This window comes from Peromyscus maniculatus, chromosome 22, assembly GCF_049852395.1.
Source record: "Peromyscus maniculatus bairdii isolate BWxNUB_F1_BW_parent chromosome 22, HU_Pman_BW_mat_3.1, whole genome shotgun sequence".
NCBI lineage: Eukaryota > Metazoa > Chordata > Mammalia > Rodentia > Cricetidae > Peromyscus > Peromyscus maniculatus.
Window position 1 is genome coordinate 17791943 of NC_134873.1, and position 22261 is coordinate 17814203.

Sequence of the window (22261 nt, forward strand, 5' to 3'; positions counted from 1 at the left end):
CACTTAAGCAAAGACAGGATCCTGGTTAGCTAGACTAGCTCAAGTCGACAAGCTGAGGGTTTAGTGAGAGATCCTGCCTTGATAGAAAGTGGAGAGTACTCAAGGAAGACGCCAACATCAGTGTTGAGCCTCTGCACACATCCGACCTGCACACTACACATACATCTATAAGGGAGAAAACCCATGGAGAGTGGTCACGGTAGACACTTAAATACATGCATGCATCCACACAAAAAATGTCCTTTTGGAGAACACTTTTAGATTCGGGTTGATAAGTACAGTGTTTCCATTTGCTTTCTACTTGTTCATATGCACAGACTTGCTCACATCAGGTTTTGCTGCTTTGTGCTTTTTTGCTTACATGCGTTATATTCTTGGCTTTTTGGAACAGGGTCTCACCATGTAGCACTGGTTTATAATTGGATATGTAGACTGGGCTGGCATTCAATTGGTTAATCATCATGCCTCTGCCTCTTGAGTGCTCAAACTACAGACTGGAAGTTATGTTTTGGAGTTGTGTTTTAGCAGTCAGGTTTGTCCCATGTCTCTTCTATGTTTGTTACTTGTACTTGGTAATGTGTACTAGCACATTCTTATCATCCGGGTTCTATTTCCACCGGAATTCGCTCTTGGTAGTGTACTTTCTAAAACTTGGGACAGATGCGTTATTTACAAAGACATGTGTGCACACAAATGCCATACAGTGTATTTTCACTGCCCCGTCCACATAGTCTTCTGGCTGACTTCTGATCTTTTCTACTATCTGCATGGTTTTGTCTTTTTGAGACTATCAGAAAGTTGGAACCTTTTCAAATGGACATTGTTTTATTTATTTATTTATTTATTTTTAGTTTTTTTTTGTTTTTTGAGACAGGGTTTCTCTGTGTAGCCTTGGCTGTCCTGGATCTCGCTCTGTAGACCAGGCCTGCCTTGAACTCACAGATCCACTGCCTGGCATTAAATGGGCATTATTTTAAAACTGACATTACAATTTTTTTTCTGAGTGTGTTCTTGTACACACCTTCATTCACATGTGCACTGGTGCCATGACAGTTGTATACAGATGAGAGGACATCTTACAGGAATTGATTCTCTCCTTTTAACCATGTGAGTCTTAGGGATCAAACTCAATTGTCAAGCATGGCGACAAGGTGTTTTCCAACCAAACCACCTCACTGGCTCCAGATTGGCATCTTTAATTTAGTAATGTGTGTTGGAGATTTCTCCATGCATTTTCATGGCTTATGGTACATTGCCTTGTGGAACTAAATAGTATTTGACATGATTTGCATATAGCCATTCACCAACTAAAAGATGTATTTGTTACTTCATGTTTTACCATTTATGAGTGAAAACTACTATGAACTTTGTTTTTCTGTGGGCACATGTTGTCTTTGTGTAAATTCACAAGAGTGTGACTGATGCATTGTGATGAGTATGTTAAATGTTGTAAAACGCTGCCACACTACTACAGTGAATGGCAGTTGCTGTTGCTTTGAATCTTGACCAGCAGTTCGTATTGTCTGCCAGTCTTCTAGACTTTGGCCATTCTAATGGTGCGCATCTGTCTGTCACTGCTGTCATTTGTATTTCCCTGATTGCATGTATGGAGAAGTCTTTCTGCATGCTTATTTTCCATTTGAATAGGCTCTTTGGTGAGAAGTGTGCCCTGGTTCTTGGCCCATTTTTGTTAAGGTTAGGATGTCAGGGTTTTTTTGTTTGTTTGTTTTTTGTTTTCTAATAATTGGCCTTCAGGAGTTCATTGTTCATTTTGAATAGTATTTTTTTTAAAGATTTATTTTCATTTTATGTGTATTTAAGTTTTATCTGAGTGTATGTTTGTATCATGTGCGTACCTGGTGCCCACAGATGCCAGAAGAGGGCATTGGATCCCCCCGGGACTGGAGTTATGGATGGTGATGAGCCGCCATTGTGGGTGCTGGGAGTTGAACCTGGGTCCTCTGCAAGAGCAGCCAGTGCTCTTTACTGCTGAGCCCGCTCTCTAGCCCTGGATTATAGTCTTTTATTTGGTAAGGTTTTTTTCTGTATATTTTCTCAAAAACTATAGTCCTTCCCCCTTTGGCAGTTTTCCCCTCTCCAAATGTGTGTGTGTTCGTATGTATGTGGATATGAGACATGCTCGTGCATGCCAGTGTCAAGATCAGAAGACAGCATTCAGGAGTTGGCTCTCACTACTTACACCTTATTGGAGGCAGAATCTCTCTTATTTCTGCCACTGCCCCGAAGCTTCTGGGCAGCTCCTCTGTCTTTACCTCCATTTTGCCTTCGGAACGCTGGGATTGTAGGTCAGTGCTTCCAGATCTGCTTTTTATGAGTCTCAGAGATCTGACTCACGTTGTCAGGTTTTTGGCAAGGACTGGTACCCGTTGAGCCATCTCTCTAGTCCTGGATCTGGCAGTTTCTTTTTACAAAGCAGAAGTTTTTCATTTGAATGTAGTCCAGTTTATCAGTCCTTTGTTTTGTGATCTTGAGCCTTTGGTATTGTATCTAAAAGTGATGACCAAGTCTAGGCTCACCTACATTTTCTTCTATATCTTCTAGAAGTTTTATCATCTTGAGTTTTAAGTCTGTGATTAATTTTAATTCTTTTTGTTTTTTTAAAGATTTATTTATTTACATATTTTATGCATATGAGTATTCTATTTGCATGTATGTTTGCATGACAGTAGAGGGCACCAGATCTCATTACAGTTGGTTGTGAGCCACCAAGTGGTTGCTGGGAATTGAACCCAGGTCCTCTGGAAGAGCAGCTAGTGCTCTTAACCACTGAGCCATTTCTCCAGGTCCTAATTTTAATTGTTAAAAAATGTTGAGTATGTGTGTGCTGTGTGCATGGGGGGCAGACAGAGCGAAAGAGGGACTAGCTGGCCTGGGTCTACGCCACGGTGCAGTTTGGAGGTCATTGGACGACTTTGTTCAGTCCTTCCACCGCTCTGTGGATTTCCGGCACCGTCCTCAGACCGTGGTGCTTATGCTGCCGTCATCACCTTTCCTTGCTGAGCCGTCTCACCAACCTCAGTTTGAGGTCATTGTTGAGGTAAACCTGCATCTTGCAGTGAGGATATGCAGTTAGCTGGGTATGGTGGTGCACACACACCTTTAGTCCCAGCACTCGGGAGACAGATGCAGCCAGATATGAATTCAAGGCCAGCCAGAGCTACATAATGAGATCTTACCACAAAAAAGAAAAAAAAAGTGCAAGTTTTATTTTTATTTAACTTAAATGGTGAAATGAGTTGGACAACATTCTAAATTTTTACCTTAATTTATTCTTAGCTGTGACCGTCATAGATGCTTTACCATTACTTATTTGTAACTCTTGTCTGATTCTGGTCCCAGGCTTGGAGCACTGGCTGTTCTCAGCTCTCTCCTTACTAGGAAAAGAATGTTCATTACTACTAGCTAACACCAGATGTAGTCTGCCTGTCTTTGCTCTCATACCATTTGATATCTTTTCATAGCGAACCTAAGACACGTAAGGAATAATGGCTATATGACAACCCTTTCCCTGGAAGGCTTTTCTGTTATGAATAACATTTTACCATCTATTCTTGTTAATCTCTAGCTTTTTGTTAGATTCTGTTTGAAGAGGGGAAATTTTAGACTTCTGAATACCTTATGGGGTATTGATTTTCCTGCGTAGAGTAGACATTCAGTTTTCTCCAGTTTTAATATCTTCTAAGTTGAATTATGCTTCCCGTAATCATAGACTTGTTAATTTTAACTGCCTTGAGAACTGTTGATGTGCCATATCAGAAAAATAGGTGGTTTTTTTTGTTGTTGTTGTTTTTGTTTTTTTACTTCCTTCTCTTTATCCCCAATCTAGTGGTTGTGCTACTCTTGGGGAGCATGGAAATAATTCATTAACTTACTCATTTATGTTCTCTGGTATAACTACTATGCATACAGTTCAAGAAAACTAATCCCATAATCTTAGTTTACAAGTTCATTGGAGAGGCACCAAACTTCAGTTATCAGACACAAATGAGATGAAAACAAAATGAAATAGGGCCTTCTTGCAAATCCTTGATAAATAATTTCAGAATGATCCCTGATAATGATGAACAGCAGCTGTGGCCCAGGTCTTTTATTCTAAAAAAATCCTCCCACCCCCCAGACATGGTTCCACTGTGTAGCCTGGCTATCCTGGAACTCACGCTATAGACCAGGCTGATCTCAAACTCACAGAGATCTGCCTGCTTCTGCCTCCCAAGTGCTGGGACTAAAGGCTGGGCTCCCACTGCCTGGCCATTCTGCAGATTTTTTAAACCCCCGATTTGGGAAGGCTAATGCTACAGGTGAAAGGGGCTTTGTCTTTTCTCCACTTCTCTCCAGCTTCAACTTTTCTCTATAAGTTTGAAAATTATAGAACAAAGCCAAGACATCAGGCAAGGGAAATACCTAGCAAGATTCATATTTTCTAGGTGGCTTCATAAACAAGAAGATCAACATTAAAGGTGGCCAGTTTAAACTGTGAACAAAAATCATTGTCTTTGGAATGTATTGGAACATCTTTATTTGGGGATGGAGTGCTCACATGTTCTCACATAGCCCAGGCTAGTCTGGAACTGACTATTTAGCCAGAGCTGGCTGTGAACTCCTAGCTTTCTTGCCTCTACCTCCCAAGAGCTGGAGTGACAAGCAGATTACCCCATCTGGCTTTATTTTTACTTTTTTGGTTTTTGAGACAAGTCTCACTGTGTAGCTGTGGCTGGCCTGGAACTTGCTAAATAGATATCAATAAGCCGGGCTCATTCCTACCTTTTAAGAGTCACACATGCAGGGCTGGGGTGATGGCTCAGCAGTTAGTGCACTTGTTGTTCTCGCAGAGGATCTGGTTCCTTTCCCAGCACTCACATAGCCGCTCACAACCATCTGTAAGTTCATTAGGGGATCCCATGCCCCTTCCTGGCCCCACACAGTGCACAGGTATACATGGAAGCAAAGTACCCGTTCATGTAAAATGAAGATGGTTTTTTTTTTTTGTTCTTTTAAATAAATTTTTGAAAAAAGCTACACCTGGTGCAGCGACCCTTTGAGCAGTGGCTCTTGTTGCTGGTGCATTTGTCTGTTAATGGCCATGCCAAAAAATTAAGGTAAGTTCAAATAATGCAGAAATACCTTAAATAACAATCATAAAATTCCACTGTCAGTAGCTCCGTAGGTAAATTTGAATAGTATAACCTTATTCTACATCCTACATAATAATAGATGTTGACAACTAGGTAATAGCAAATTCAGCATTGTTTTTGATCTGCTTTTGATTCATCGCTCTTCTAGAAATGAGTATCGTGTCGGCTGTTTCTCCTTGAATTATACTCTGATGAGACAGTCTCTGAAGTTATCAAAATAATTTCTCTAATACTAATTGTTGCTGTTCATTTTTCTTATTTGGGGCTTTGACTCTGAGTTTGACATCATGATTTCAAATGCATTGTAAGACAGGAAGAACATTGAGATAGTATCAAAAACCCACTTCCTTTTTATGTGCAAAAATACAGAGCTCTGACAGCAAAACTGATACTTTTAGTTGAAAATTGATAGAAACTCTTGATATTTATACCTTTCAGCCAAATAGGAACAGACTAGAACTCAGAAACTCAGTCCAGTATTGAATCTAGCTTATTGATTTATATGTAAAGTAGAGGAAATTACTAGTTTCTAGCTTTGGTTCTTAGCTTTCAGACAGGAAACATGTTCAGAGAAGAGCTTAATGGAATTTCAAGTCAAGGTAAGGTGGAATGATGTCAGAAAAACTACTAATAAAATCAACTGTCTCTCTTACTGTTTTTTGGTCATAGCTAAGGGAAATTTCTGTCTTTCCCCCCAAATATGTTATAAATACTATAATATGAAACAGCTGCATGGATAATTGTTGTTTGTTTTGTTTTCTCCCTTAGAGACAGGATCTCGTTATATAACCCTGGCTGTCCTGGAACTTATGTAGAGCAGACAGACTAGCTTTGAACTGACAGATTCTCCTGCCTCTGCCTCCCAAGTGCTGGGATTTAAGACGCTGCATGGTTATAGTTTTTATCTTGTTATAAGGAAAAGTTGTGAGGTTTGGTTTGCTTTTGCTATTTTTAAGAAAAAAAAAAAAAGAGTCAGTGAAATATTCCTTTTCATTGTAAGGGATCCCTGTTTCCCAGAGCACATTACTGTTAGCATATAGTCAAGACTTTTTTTTTTTAATCAGTAATTTGCTAACAGGAGTTAGAAAATATGGTAAATCCACTAGCCCTCTGGCATTTTTTTATATGTGCTAAGTTACTGAATGGGGAAGATTGGGTTCTCTTTCAAGTACATCCTAGAAACGAAACTTGTGACAAAGTTAACTTAGGTTGAAAGACTTCTGGGAGCTGTTCTTGTTGATAGTGGCTGAGGTGAAGGTTTGGGCACAGCCTGTGTTAAAGATGGCTGTACTATTAGGACTGAGGCTTTAAGGATAACCAGAAGCAAGGGAAAAAGCTTCTGTCTCCCAAGTGATAGAATTAAAGGCCTGTGCCACCAGGCCAGGCTTGATTTTTATTTGAACATTTTAAATGTATGTTTCAAATGTCTGTAAGTTGATAGTAATACTTTAAAAACTTACACCAGTTGTGGTGGTGGTGATGGTGCACTCCTTTAATCCCAGCACTTGGGAGGCAGAGGCTGGTGGGTGGATATCCATGAGTTTGAGACCAGCATGGTCTACAAAGCAAGTTCCAGGACAGCCAGGGTTACACAGAGAAACACTCTCAGAAACAGAACAAAACAAAACAAAACTTAGTTACTATATGGTTCCTGAAGCAGCAAATAACCACAAACTGTGTGGCTTAAGTAACACAAATTTGTTCTCTCACAGTTCTGAAAGTCAGTTTGTAAGCCCAGAGGTCAGCAAGGAAGCTATCCCTCCAGAGGCTTTCAGAGAGACTCTTCTGTTCCTTGCCTTTTCTGGCTTTCTGTGATGGCCAACTAACTTGCATTATGGCCACTTTATTCTGACCTGGCTTTTTCTTCACCTTCTCTGAATCTGTCTTCACTATGTCTCTTATAAAAATACTTTGTTGTGTGGGATGTGATAACACACAACTTTAATACCAATGCTTGGGAGGCAGAGGCAGGTGGATCTCTCTGAGTTCAAGGCCAGCTAGGGCTGTAAATTGAGACCCTGTCTTGAAAAGTAAAAAATATGTTGTTAAGACTGACTGGCATAATCTAGGTAATATAATCATAAGATACTTAGTCCTTTCACCAATAAAGCAATGTTCGCAGGCTCTGAGAATTCGGATATTAGCACATGTTTTCAGTGGTCACCACTGTCAGCTATTCCAGGTACTTATTCATTGTTCTGAAAATAAAATTTAAATCTTGCCTTTGCTCCATACTAGCTTTGTATCTTTTCTCAAGCTGATTCAGTTTTTTGATAAGTAAATATAGGTTATGAGAACTTATATAGCAGCCAGTGTGTATCTTTGTACTATTTTATTTGCACAGAAAAGAATGTAATGATACAAACCTAGTTATTTAGATTTAGTTATCACTGGAAATAGAATTTCAGGAGCTTGGAATAGAAAATAGAACTTATGCTTTTGTTAGAACATAGAAGGTGCTTTTTTTTAAAGCTGATTGTTATATCAGTTCCTTCCCATGTATATAAACATGATAGTTATGAAGATGAGGATACAGAACCAAAGTTAAATTGTCTTAATATTAGAACATTTAAGAGTAAAGTTGTATGTTGTACTCTAGGCGTTGCTTATTTTACTATGTATATTTCTTATTTTTGTGTCAGTTAGATATCTAGCAGCACATACTTCATGTGTCTTAAATCTTCATGGTCTTAACCAATACCATTTTGCTATAAATGTTTTCAGGTCAAGTATTTAAAAAGAAAATATTAGGCAAAGTGTATTCTTCAAGAGTCATCTCTAGGTTCTTTCCTCTCTTAAATTGAACTTTCCTTGCTCTCACATGAGATGTCTGAACCAACAATTTTCATCTTTCTCCTTAACTAACATAAAATGTATTCATTGATCTTGTAGAAGACATGAGTTTGTTTCCCAGCATCCACAATTGGGCTGCCCACAGTGCCTATAACTCCATCACTAGAGGATCTGATGCTCTCTTTTGGCCTCCATGGGCAATGTCCTCAGATGTATGCATATGTGTTCGTGATCATGTGTGTGTGCATACACACACACACACACACACACACACACACACACACACACACCTTATTTTAAAATGGGGCTGGATCGATGGCTCAACAGAGTACTGGCTGCTCTTCCAGAGGACCCGGGTTTAATATCTATCACCCGCCCATGGCACCTCACAACTATCTGTAACCTCTTTCCAGGTGATGCCACACCCTCTTCTGGCCTCTGTGGGCAACAGGCATTACATGGATGTAAAAAATAAAATTTTAAAATGTGCTCACATGATATTAAGTTTTATAGAGCATAAACATGTGCCTGCCATGACTTCAGTGTGGTCCATTTCAGGCTATGCACAGCAGATACGGACGGCATAGGAAGTGGTTGTTTCCAGTAGAGAAGTCTTCAAAACCCGTCTTGAACAGATAGGCTGAAAACTTGGGACCTGAGGGAAGGAGTGACAGGGTTGAAACAGTGGAAGAATTTTAAAGCAGAAATGGCCTTTTTGTCTTCAATTTAAACCTTTCATAACTTCCCACCATGTTGTCATTATTCATCTTCAAGTTTACCTTAGGACCATAGATACTACAGTTCTAATTTGATAACATGGCTCCTTTAATCAGTTCTAATATAGTAAACAATGAGAAGTCATCTATACTAATACTCGCCCCTTCCCCGTCCTATCATCCTGCACTAGAACTTTCTGAGGAAATAAACTGAAAGGGGAGACTGTTTGCAGGACAACTCCAAAGAGAAGATCCTTTCCTAAAGTGTTTGGTCACAGTTGTTAACAGGTAGCAGCATATGATCTGGGGAAGGAGTGGTGCTTGATATCAACTCTGATAACAAATGTTTCCTTGTCAATTTTTCCCTAGTATCATCTAGACTGTCACAGCCATCCTCTCCTCAGTCAGGCTGCCCATCACCTACCATTCCAGCAAGTAAAGTCATTTCTCCATCACAGAAGCACAGCAAAAAGGCATTAAAACAGGTAAGCATTAAGTCTCTGTTTATCAGAAGAATAATCTCTCCAATTAAAAATAATTAGGAAAGCTGGGCTGTGGTGGCACATGCCTATAATCTCAGCATTCAGAAGACAGACAGGTAGATCTCTATGAGTTTTGAAGATCTCTGTGAGTTTGAGGCCAGCCTGGTCTACAGAATGCGTTCCAGGACAGCCAGGGCTACAGAGAGAAAGCCTGTCTAGAAAAAACAAACAAACAAACAAACAAACAACAAAAAAAAACGAATAATTAATAATAATGAGAGCTACATGGTGTTTCACACCTTTAGTTCTGTCGTGTAATGGACAATGATGTATCGAGGTCCTTTTTCAATAAGACACTTCATCAAATCTTCTGTTAATTACTGAAAATTGTTTGAAAACTTTAGATTGATGTCTTCACAGGGTAAATGTCTGCAATCGGCTAATTTGCTGCTAGTAACTTTTGTACTCTGTCTCACCCATTGTATGTAGGTTTAACATGGTTTTGAAGACCCAGATTTTTTCCTAGTTTGCTGAGGTATGTGTTCTGAATCATGAATAGGTGTTTACATTTTAAGAGCTTTTCTTATGTGTGTCTGGTTATTTTGGGGGTACTGAGGATGAAACCCATCACTCAGTGAGCAAATACTTCTCACACTGAGCCACATTCCCAATCCTCAGGTTGGTTTGCTTTGGAGCTTACTGCAATGATTAGGTAGATTTTTTACTTTTAATCTTATATATAGAATCATATTGGTAGATTTTTTTAATATTGTACTAATTCTAAGTATGGAATAGAACCTATGTGTTTATTCTTAAAAAAAAATAGCTTATGCAAATTTTTTTTTTAAATTTTAGTTTTTAAGCCAGGTGTGGTGGCGCATGCCTTTAAGAACACTCCAGGGCCAGGCAGATCTCTGTGAATTTGAGGCCAGCCTGGACTACAAAGTGAATTCCAGGACAGCTAGGGCTGTTACACAGAGACACCTGTCTCAAAAAACCATAAATAAATAATAACTGAGTTTCTAGTCAGCTGTTGTTTTGTAGCACACATCTGTAATCCTATTACATTGGAGGCTGAGGGAGGGAGGGAAGAGTTGAAACCATCCTGGATTGTACAGTAGCAAGACCCTGTCTTGCAGCATTCTTCTACTGTAGTGCAGTTTTGAAATACATCATAAAATAAACTGTGTAGTTGTTTATTTTATTCTAGATTTGGGGAGAAAGTTGTAGAAATTGTCTTTACTCCCTAGGTTGAATGAATAGTATGTAAGACTCCTTTTCCTTGAATTATACTGTTCTTTGTTGTTATTATATTAGTCAATTGCTTTGTCTCCTTTTGTATCAATTTTGGAGATTTTTCTTAGAAAATGGTCCATTTCTGTGCCAGTAAAGTTGCTCAGCTGGTAAAAGCACTTACCCCCGAACCTGAAACCCTGAGTTGATTCCTGGAACCCACATGGTGGAAAAGAAAACTACCTCCTTGGCATTGTTTCTGACTTTTATATACATGCCCCCCCCCAACTCTATAATATAATAAATAATAATATAAAAAAGTAAAAAATTTTTTACCTGGTTTATTGCATGTACTGCTATAAAGTTATATAATGTTTTGTTTTTTCATTTGTCCTTGTTCATTTCTTTGTTCCCATTGTTAATTGCCAGTTGAGTTTTCTGTTTTATTGGAATTTTCAAAGAACTGGCTTTGGATTGGTTTTTTTTTTTCAAGATAACTCCTTGCTGTGTTGTTTGGATTGGCTCAATATGCATTCCAGGTTGCTTTTCCCCCCTTCTTTTTCTCTTTTTTTCTTTCTTGAAATGCTTTGTCTGGCAGCATAGTCACATAATCCCAGTACTCCGGAGGCTGTAGCAGGAGGATTCTAATTTCAAGGCAGCCTGGGTTATATAGCAGCTTCTTCCAAGAAGAATCTAATAATCAATAAGTACAAACTGACATAATTTTAGTCTCATAATTTGGTATGAACTAGGAGATTGTATTATATCAAGAATTGACAAGTAAGGAGACAATGGTTACTCCTGTACTGATGCAGTATAGTAAAAAACAGTCATTAAATACAAATGATTGAATATAGGACCTCGTGCGTGCTAGGCAAGTACTCTGTCCCTGAGCTATATACCCAGCCACTATAGCTTTATTGGAGAAAATTTTATAATACCTATTAAATTTTAAATGTACATGCTTCATGAACATGTGATTAAACATTTTAGTGCTTATGTTAAGAAAGATACACAGAAAAATATTAGCATAAAAATTTATTAATAGTAAGAAATAGCAAATGGCCTAACTGGGATTAAAGTCGTGTGCCAACACCACTCGGCTCCATCTTTTTATTTTTTAAGATTGATTGATTTATTTATTATGTATACAGTGTTCTGCCTGCATGTATGATGTCTGCAGGCCAGTAGAGGGCACCAGATCTCATTATGGATGGTTGTGAGCCACCATGTGGTTGCTGGGAATTGAACTCAGAACCTTTGGAAGAGCAGCCAGTGCTCTTTAACTGCTGAACCATCTCTCCAGCCCTCATGTGCCTTCTTACAGAACTAGAAAACAATTTTAAAATTCATATGGAAACATAAGACCCTGAATATGAATAGCCAAAGCAATTCTAGGCAATAAGATTGCTGGGAGCATTACTGTACTTGATTTCAAGTTGTGCTACAGAGCCATTGTAACAAAAACATGATACTGACATACATACAGATCGATGAAACTGAATAGAGGACGTACAATGTAAATCCACAGCTGTAACCCTCTGCCTTTTGAAAAAGCACCAGAAATAGACAGTGGAGAAAAGACAGCCTCTTAACAGATGATTCTGGGCAAACTACGTATCCATGTGTAGAAGAACACGATTAGATCCCTTTTGGAAATACTAACTCCCAATGGATGGAAAGACCCTAATATAAGACTTGAAACATTTAGAAGAACAAGGAGAAACAATTCCAGGGCATATGCAAGGACTTTCTGAAATCAGTAGAGGTTTCCCAAAAGATTTAAATTGCGGGGCTAGAACGATGACTCCGCAGTTAGGAATGCTGGCTGCTCTTGCCGAGGACTGGCTAACCCCCGCTTGTCAGTCCAGTTCCAGTGGGGTCAAATGCACTCTCTGGCCTCCACAGACTCATGTGCACAGACACATGCAGACCCAACACCCATTCACATAGAATACAAATAAACCTAAAGAAAAGTAAAAACAGATTTACCATATAACCCAGCTAAGTAGCTTGGTATCAGTTCTGTGACACCCTCTCCCCCAGGGGGAAGAAAAGCGCTGTCTAAACAGCTTAAGGGAGGAACAGTTTATTCTGGTTTTCATTTACATGCCTGTCATGAGAGGTCTGGCTTGATGTGAAAGACATGCGGCAGCTGCTCTCGCCTACGTTGTGGAGGGTCTTCTCAAATTAGTGAACCCAGTCTAGAAATCCTCATGGACTGGTCCCACATTTGTCTCCTAGAGGAGACTAGATGCTGTCACCTTGATGGTGTTAATGTCACAGATCCTTGAATATTTAGCCCAAGGACTCTGGCGGGAACACCTGCATCCAGTGTTGCTTGCAGCCACATTCCCAATGATGAAGTTGTGGGATCCACCCAGGTGTCCCAACTGGATAAACAGTGTATAGACAATGTCATTTGTTTTCGGCCATACAAAGAACAAACTTAAAGCATTTTCAGAAACATGGATGATAAATAAATGGATTAATCTAGTCCATGAAAAGCAAATACTAGTTTTTCTCTTAGTTTTTGGTGCTTAGGCTGTATATAGACATATAATACCAAGGTTGTACATATAACCTGTGAACAGACACAAAACTGTTTAGGTTACTAAGAAAAGATAAGAAGTAAAATACACTTTATCTACAGTACATACTTACATGAAAATATCCTTAGTTGTATAATGCCTATACATGATAAAAAAAATACTTGTAAATCCTAAGGGCCAATGACATGAGTCACTGGATAGAGATACTGCCAAGCCCAGTGACCTGAGTTTTATCCTTTGGAACCACATGATGAACACCAGCTCCAGAAGTTAGCCTCTGACTGCTACACTCATGCCCCTGTACATACTCTTAGATAAGTTTTACTACAGTATGTAGATAATAGTGCTGTTCACAAAATGCACAAAAGTAGTGCTGTATTTAGTAGAAGTGTGTATGGGAAAGTATAAAGAAGTTTAATAAATAAAATAAATTGACCAGTGCAGTTGGATTGCACATTAAAACTGAAGTGATAGTCAAAAAAGAATTTGGCTTTGAATTTAAATGAATAATTTTTAAAAATGTATTTTTAGCTTTTTATGAAGGATTAGAATTCATAATTTTAATTTTTTGAGATTGAGTGTTAATGTATCGTGTTGGCAGACCTGAAACTCAGAAAGATTTTGAGTTTCTGCCTCTTGAAAACTATGATTAAAGATGTGGGCCACCATTCCTGGCCCAGAATCCCCAAACATTTTAAATTATGTGAATTTTAAAGTATTTAGAAGTTGTTTTATTGAAAGTTGTTTGTAGGAGAGGCATAGTGTCACACACAGAGCCGCTGTGTCGGTGTTGGGAAGTGAGCCTGCATCCTCTGCAAGAATCATCTTCTCTGCCCTTTTCATCCGTGTGTGTGTGTGTGTGTGTGTGTGTGTGTGTGTGTGTGTGTGTGTGTGTGTGTCTTTGTCTTTGCACACACATGCATACACATGGGGTTCAGAGAACAACTTTTGGGAGTCACTTCTTCCACAGTATGGGTTCTATATATATAAACATAATAAATAAATAAAATAGGTATAGTTGTATATAGTTAGAATATATCTGTGCCAAAAGGGGAGCAGAGGAGTAACATAAAAAAATCAATCATTAACTAGTATGGCATAATATGTCTAAATACTATGATTGTGACTTAGCAAAAAGAAATGGTTAGTTTGGAACATTAACTCTATTAATCTTTGATTAGTGGTATTAATTTGGTTAAACTGTGTTTTAAAGAGGGATAGTTAAAGAGTTACCTGAGTTAGTCATGAGCATCTGTGGGAATAAGGCTGCAGCTGAAGCTTACTTAATTTAAATTTATAATCAATGCAATATTAAATAAACTATTAGCTGTGAGAAAACAGTAATAACCTGTGTCAGGGTATACATGGCAAGACTTACATACTGAACAATTGTACATGAGGAGAATATCTGATATATCTGATAATACATAAGTTTCAGGATCATGGGCAGAACTTATACAATTAATAATAGAGCATTTTTTAAGGGCAGTCCAGCCCTTGGGCTGGAGAGTTCAGTTCAGAAATAGGGGTACGTGACAAAGGGGGCTGTAGAAATCTCTCATGGTTATTTCCTGCTGATATGGGGGCAAAGGTGGGGGTCTCAAATGCAGTGGAAACCCAGGAAACACAGGCTGTTTTAGACTCTGTGAGACACGCAGTGTAGCAGAATTTTCTGTCTCGTGGGCTGGAGGGTGGGATGCAGATCTGCAGCTAGACAACATGTCTGTGGTCCAGATGTAGACAACCTGTATCTCTTTAAATGGTTAGAATTTCTGCTGGAAACAAATGTATGTATTAATGGTAGAACATGCAGCCGAGGAGTTTTAAAGAGGAAACTTTTTCTCTTAGGTGTACCTATGGAATATTAAATGCATGGTTAGCAGGTGAGAGGAGATATCAGGCCAAGGAGAGAAGGAAAGTTCCCCTCCCTACCCCAGAGAAGAAAAAGAAAATATGTAAGTGGGAGATGTAAACTGCAGTCAGGTTGCATTCCTCCTGGTCTTTTTGGCTTGTGAGTATTGGCAAATTTTGATCTCCTAGAACTTACAAGAACCTTCTTAATAGACAAAATCTTAGACATGTTAGCAATATAACAGTAGTAAATTTTGTGAGAGCAAAATTATGAATCCTTGGAGTCTCAACAAAACATCAGGATAGGCAGAGAATGAAATGTGATATATACATACATACATACATACGTACATACATATATAGTCTCATTTATCTTTTGACAAAAATTAATAAAATACATTTAGAACAGAATTATTATTTCTAATCATATTTCTATAAGTTTTATACCATTGATGAAAGTTCATCAAAAGGATCTGGAATTGTATCTATTTATTCATATTCAAAGCTCAATATTTAAGAATCTAGAGGTAAATAACAGCCTGTATTTGGACTGGCAGCTTTAGAGCGCCTTTGTCCTGCAGTGGCCTAGTATATGGTGTGACCAGGCGATCCAGGATTCATAAGATGGGTCAATATCCTGTGAAGACATGTAGGCATATCCTCCTCCTGACAGTATGAAAACATCAGGACCTTTTCAAATACCAGTGAGAAGATCACAGAGGCTTAGGTGTGACTTTGTGGCTTGGCCTGGGGGTAATAAAGAATGCCTGTAGTGGGGGATCTGAAAAATTAAGCACCAATTTTTAAGAGCTCTTGAAGTATATGTAAGGCTGTTGTCTATAAATGAGCTCTAGGCCTTCCTAAAATTGGAAAGCAGTGAAATAAATGATGTATTACTTCTTATTTAATAACCATAAATCATAAGGACATAAGCCTCATGGGTGAGCTTCCATTTATAATTTATAATTTAAATTATAATTTAAATTGAATTTATAATTGTTGGACAGACACATGAAAAGGTGCCAGTATATCCTGTAGAGCTATCTGCCAATCTATAGACTCATAAGTTTCATAGTTTGATATAAATGTAATATCATCTGTGCAATAAATGTATTGTAATATATATGTATATACACATATACATACACATATATTATTATTAGTTTGGGGGACTGTGAGGAAGCTATAATTGACAGTTCTGATAGTTAATCTGTATATATAAAATGAGGAACTCTGCTCAATAAATGAGTCCTGGATAAACAGAGTTCGCATTTCCTGCTCTATATGTGAGCTTTGGCCTCCATCATGGCAGGGTGAGTAGGCAAGCTAGAAGGGAAATGCTGACAATCTTTAGGTTGAGGAGGTATGGCAAAGAAGCAATCTTGTAAATTTATAACCATTGTTATTTTGATTCCTAGGGATGGTAATGGGAGATGGCAAGCCAGGCTGTGAGAATCCCCTTGGCTTTAATAAATTTTATTTAATTTCTTCAGATCCTGTAACGGTTTATAAGCCTGATTTTCTTTAAACAACAAATATTGGGGTGACTGAAGGACTGGTGGGAGGCTTTATATGCCCTATTTTTACGTTTCTCCTCCACCAGACAGGTCACAGTTACAATTCTCTCAGTATTCAAAGGCCATTGTTTGATCCAGAAAGGAGCAATAGATCTTTCTGAAATGTGGTCAGCAGTCGGGGGATAGTGGCTCCTAGGACAAATCCTGATAACCTAGGCCATGTCTGCCATTTATGATTTCTGGAATAATGGGCTCAATTATGCCTTGAGCTTCTTTCCTCAAGTTCCTTTACGTTTAAAACCCATCTGTAGCATTTGAGCTGATATTAGTCCACAGCAGAGATTAGTTACATCCATTAGTTACAGCATGTCTCTTCTCCATAGTGTGTTAGGTTTGGAGGATGACATATGGGCAGAATATGCCATAATTTTATCTATCTGACCATCTTAATATTTTTGAGCTGCTAGCAATACTACTAGATTGACCTAGGCCTATAAAAGATGAAAGAGTAATAATCGTCTTAAGTACTTGACCAATCTTTTCCTAAAATATAAGAAACATCTGTGCTTATGTCTAGCAAGCCAATTATTTTCTTTCCCTGTATTTTAAGTGTTTAGTTGGTTTGGAATATTTAATTTCCTGAACCCAGAAGGCCATATCACTAGAATCCACACCATCAGCTCCCTTAGGCGCTGCCCTGCATGAATCTGAAATGTTTTAGTAGAGAGTTGTACAATGATCTTAATTTCTTCAGTAAGGTCAGGAATCAAACCCTCCAGGGAGGACCTTAATATTTTGTACAGTGGAGGAGCTACAGCCTATTATTAGCCCCAGTGTCCCTTCTGGAGAGGTCAGTAGATTCTTGTATTAAAGCATACATAAGTTCATTCTTAAAGCCTATATATCTATTTCAGACCTCAATAAAAACTTTATCCATACTATGATCTAACTTAGGCTTACATTCTCAGTATCTCTAGGTCATTCACTGAGACTCAGGTATCATTTATAACATATCTAGATGTTTTTATATTTTTCTATTCCAATGGCTTGCACTACATATAAATTATTTCTTAATGTTCTTAAACATTCTTTATATCTAATTCTTTATATTCTTATAAAAACTTTAAATCTAAAAGCATTTTTGTATTTAATTCATCAGGAGATATAGGTAATTGATGATTGAGAATAGCCAATGTAAAGTGAATTTTTTTCTTTTTCTTTTTTTTTTTTTTTTTTTTTTGGTTTTTTTCAAGATAGGATTTCTCTGTGTAGCTTTGTGCCTTTCCTGGAACTCACTCTGTAGCCCAGGCTGGCCTCAAACTCAGAGATCCACCTGGTTCTGGCTCTGTGCTGGGATTAAGGCGTGCACCACCATTGCCTGGCATGAAATTCTTTTAATAAAGGAACAGTAAAAGGTCATTTTGAAATCTGTTATGTGAGCTATCTTTTACTTGAAATTGGATAGTAAGGCAAATTATCTTTAAAATATCTGGTAAATGGAAATATAATCTAAATGATCTCAAAGCATAGTTTGGACAAAACCCTGGCAATAAGGGATATGGCAGTTTTGTCCAAAGCTTAAACATTTTAAATGTTAGGGGGCTAAGTAATGAATTGATTATATGAAACTTAGCATACTTAGCATGTATATAAATATGATTTTGTATATATTACAGAATTTGATCATTCATGAGATAATCAAGTTTTAATTTGTATCCTAATAATTATCTCTATTAGCCTATAGCTTTGGTACAACTTATTATTAACAGTTTACAGTTTAGGTTGACCAATCAATCAATAAGTTTTATTTCTTAATTATCTTTAGTTAAAGTAAACTTATTCTTTTTTTTTTTAAGATTTATTTATTATTATGCATACTATATTCTGTCTCCATGTATATCTGCAGGCCAGAAGAGGGCACCAGATCTCATTACAGATGGTTGTGAGCCACCATGTGGTTGCTGGGATTGAACTCAGGACCCCTGGAAGAGCAGTCAGTGCTCTTAACCACTGAACCACCTCTCCAGCCCCAAAGTAAACTTATTCTTAACAATTTATAAGTTAGTTGTCTTTGTAAACTTAGAAATAAGGTTTTATACTTGTCCGGATAGCCTTAAAAATATGAAGTTTGTGGTGAAGTTATTTTAATATAGAAACAGGAGCTCTTATTTAAAAATATAGTATATAAGGAAAGTGACAATTTAATAAATCCTTTAAGGTGTATCATGAAATGAGATAAGCACGGTAAAACCAAACTAAAACGGAGGAGAAATGTTTTGTTGTTGTTGCAGCTGCAGCCGGTTTGTCCGGTCCGTATCTAGCCAGACAGCCGCCAGAAATGGAGAGGGGAGGGGGGGTGGAGACACAGACTGAAGTGAGCTGAGATGCAGACAGCAGACGTGTTTGGAGAGAAGAAGAAGGCAGATGTTTAATATTCCAACCCCCAATCTTTGGGGGGTCTGATGAATCCATACAGGTCTTAGGGCGTCCCCTAACCAGGACCTGTTTTTTTGCAGTGGGTTGACTGAAGTTCTTGTACGTGGCCTGGCATTTTTTAAAATTTATTTATTTTATGTATATGAGTACACCTTTATTTCAGAAGAGGGCATCAGATCCCACTATATATAGGTGGTTGTGAGCCTCCATGTGGTTGCTGGGAGTTGAACTCAGGACCTCTGGAAGAGCAGCCAGTGCTCTAAACCACTGAGCCATCTCTCCAGCCTGCCTCATAACTTTTAACCATAGATAATCTCATGAATTCTGCACACCAGGGCTTAGCCTCTAGTCTAGGGTCTTACAAAAATATGTAACTTATGTTTATCTACATCCATTGGGGAGTTGGGGACTTTCGTCAGTAGCACTATTGAGAAAGTTCTTATTTATCCATTGGTATTGCTAAAAGTTATTTCAAGTCTTCTCTAATTTAAGACACCCATGCTATCGCAGGTTTCTTCCCACTTTTATTTGGGGATGGAAATGGGAGGTGCCATGTTCACTCCTCATGGACTTCACATGTTTCTCATATGCCTCTTCACTGTTAATTCGTCCAACTCTCGAGGGTCACTCATCTTTACCAGCCAACCATCTTCATGACAAGATCTGTGGACAAGCCCTGGATTTTCTTGGAGCGCTTCATTGGCGTCTGTCACCTCTCCTGACAGGAGAGTGGACGTCATTGGCAGCCTTCCCCCATTCCAAAGCACCAAACTCAGCTCTTTATTTTTTGTCCCACCTTGAGGCACTCGACACAGTAAACAACATCTCCCAAAGTTTGGTGCACAGCATTGCTGACTCCCACTGGTCCAGGACCACTCTCCTTTGATGTCCGTTCATGTTTCTGTGAATTGATGAACTGACAACATGGCAGATGTTGTCCTTCCTCTTTTACTGATGAGAGAAAAATGAAGCTCCGGGAGCAAGGACTAGGACTGGGCATGGCCCCTGCAGCCTGACGCCTGAAGTGGGAAGTGCCATTCCAGACCCAGGAGGCAGCTCAGGCCAGCAGTTAACCATGAGGTAGCCTTGGAAGAAATAACTACTGTGTGGGGGTGGGGTGAGGTGGGGGAGGAGTATTGGGGAATGTCAGGAGAAATTCAGTGCTTCTTTTTAATTAATTAACTGGCTCTAATTTTTTTTTTTTTTTTTGGTTTTTCGAGACAGGGTTTCTCTGTGTAGCTTTGCGCCTTTCCTGGAACTCACTTGGTAGCCCAGGCTGGCCTCGAACTCACAGAGATCCGCCTGGCTCTGCCTCCCAAGTGCTGGGCTTAAAGGCGTGCGCCACCACCGCCCGGCTGGCTCTAATTTTTTAATGATATGTAATTTGTACCTCACCCCCTTCTCAGAACCCAGAGTTCTCTAGACTGCTGAATGAAGCAGGCAAGCATAGGTGGTAGTTTGGCAACCTGGGACTCCACTTGGTTTGGACTATGCACACAAACCTCTGCTAACAATGTGCTTGAAATCTGAGACATTTACCCACACATACAATACAAGTGTCAGCTCCTCTCCAAATAATGCACCTATCCTGCACTGAGATGCATGTATACCCTCTCTGAACTATAGAATAAGTTTCTCCTCCCCTTAACAATCATCAAACATAGACAGAGTCTATTGAAAAGTATTCTCAGTACATATGCCTGAACTGGTTTATGGTAGGGTAGATGCACAATAAGGTAAACTTTGTCTTCAAAGTGAACTTTTAGAGAAATCTATTTGCCATCTTATACATACTTATAATTGGGCTTGGATATGATTAAAATCAAATGTATTATAGGATGGGGCATGCACACTAGAGAAATAGTTATATAACTTAATCTGTCAATCAAAGTAGAGGCATTCAAACTATCTCCCTTAGCAACCCAAATCCCCCTTCTCTTGAACCCTGTAAAAGAAGTCCCAAACAGTAACTGGAGCCTTTGAGGACCTCCATTCCTGTGGCTCATTGTCAATCCTGACTGGATATTCCTTTCTAATCTGTCCCATCAGTTTGCCTTGAATAAAGTTTGTGTTTCTTTGCAAATCTGTGTGAGCCCCTTATTTCAGTCTGGTGAATGAGAGGCCAAGAACCTGGAAACACTGGCCTCGACTGCAGCTGCCACTAACAAAGCCAGGGCTCTCACAGCAAAAGCTGGAAAATTTGAGCAACAAAATGAATAACAGCAGTATTGAGCCGGAACACAAAGTACAAAAGAAATATACACAAATCTATACCAATAAATATAAGTGAACAAATAGAATGTGGGGAGAGGGAGACAAATCTTTCTTACTCAAGAATCTCAAATGTGCTGTGTTACAGTATTCCTCCAGGAGATGGAACTTAATCACACCAGCCCTGTACCTCCAATAGGAGTTAGATTTATAGATTGGCCACTTCCAGAAGCAAAGTATGAACAAAAGAAAATAACTTCCAGTAGAGAAATGTGGCATGCACTCCCCTACAAAGTATTTGAGACTAGCTAGCAGGACATACTGGTAACAGATCCCTCTTGGAATGCTGGAATAGGGAGAGCATGCCACTGCTGTGTGTTCTCCATTCCCACACCACCATACACACATAATTTCAGTCTAAGCATAAAGAGAACATCACAGAGACTCAAATTCAAGGATTTCTTCCTCTTCCTCCTCTTCTTCTTTCTTTATTCTCCCTTCTTCTTTCTTCCTTTTTTCTTCTTCCTTCTTCCTCCTTTCTTCTTCCTTCTTCTTTCTTCTTTTCCTTCTTTCTTCTTTATTCTTCTCCTTTTCTCTTCTTCCTTCTTGCTCCTTCCTCCTTCCTTCTTTCTTTCTTCTTTCTTCTTCCTCCTCCTTCCTCCTCCTCCTTTTTCTTCCTTCTCATTTCTTCCTTCTCCTCCTCCTTTTTTTCTTCTTCTTCCTCCTCCCCCCTCCTTCTTCATGGTAGAGCACTAGAGAACTCTGGGTTTAGTCTCCAGCAACATGGTACTATGCATTAGATCCTGAACATTGGTGGGAAAATATGAGATCCAAATGAAGGCTGAAGTTTTGTTAATAGTAAATGTGTAATGCTTTTATTTTATTTTTTGAGATAGGGTTTATGTAGCTCAAGCTGGCTTTGAATTTGTAGTGTAGCCAAGGATGACCTTGGAATCTGGATAGCCCTGCCTCCACCTCCAAGGTTTAGCTCATGGTCTTGATAAGTGTACTAAAGTTTTATAACTTTAGGTTTAGAGTGGAGCTGGGGTCGGGCAGTGGTGGCACTTGCCTTTAATCCTAGCACGTGGGATGCAGAGGCAGGTGGATCTCTGTTTGAAACCCGCCTGGTCTACAGATCGAGTTCCAGAACAGCCAGAGCTGTTACACAGAGAAACCCTGTCTCAAACAACAACTACAACAAAAACCAAAGCAAGCAAACTAACAAAAATAAAACAAAAGAGTGGGGTTGGGAGGTGGCTCAGTGGTTAAATCACTAGCTGCTCTTGCAGAGGACCTGTATGAGTACCAGCACCCACA

The 22261-nt window shown here is 38.9% G+C and overlaps 2 protein-coding genes and 1 long non-coding RNA gene across 8 annotated transcripts in view; 1 reads left to right on the forward strand and 2 right to left on the reverse strand.

The window, feature by feature from the left end:
- Positions 1-22261, reverse strand: part of LOC143270186 (putative Polycomb group protein ASXL2) — a 342260-nt gene that overhangs the window by 138252 nt on the left and 181747 nt on the right. The gene's annotated exons all lie outside the window — the stretch shown is intronic.
- Positions 1-22261, forward strand: part of LOC143270190 (putative Polycomb group protein ASXL2) — a 273546-nt gene that overhangs the window by 41683 nt on the left and 209602 nt on the right. For all 6 annotated transcript variants that reach the window (XM_076559175.1, XM_076559171.1, XM_076559172.1 and 3 more), the window contains exon 5: positions 9032-9147. In XM_076559175.1, the coding sequence (XP_076415290.1) occupies positions 9032-9147 (116 nt within the window). The remainder of the gene's footprint in view (positions 1-9031; positions 9148-22261) is intronic.
- On the reverse strand, positions 11401-21642 carry LOC143270200 (uncharacterized). The gene is made up of 2 exons (XR_013047224.1): positions 12491-21642; positions 11401-12343 (listed from the first exon to the last, which is right to left on the reverse strand). It is a non-coding gene; the product is annotated as an uncharacterized LOC143270200 (long non-coding RNA).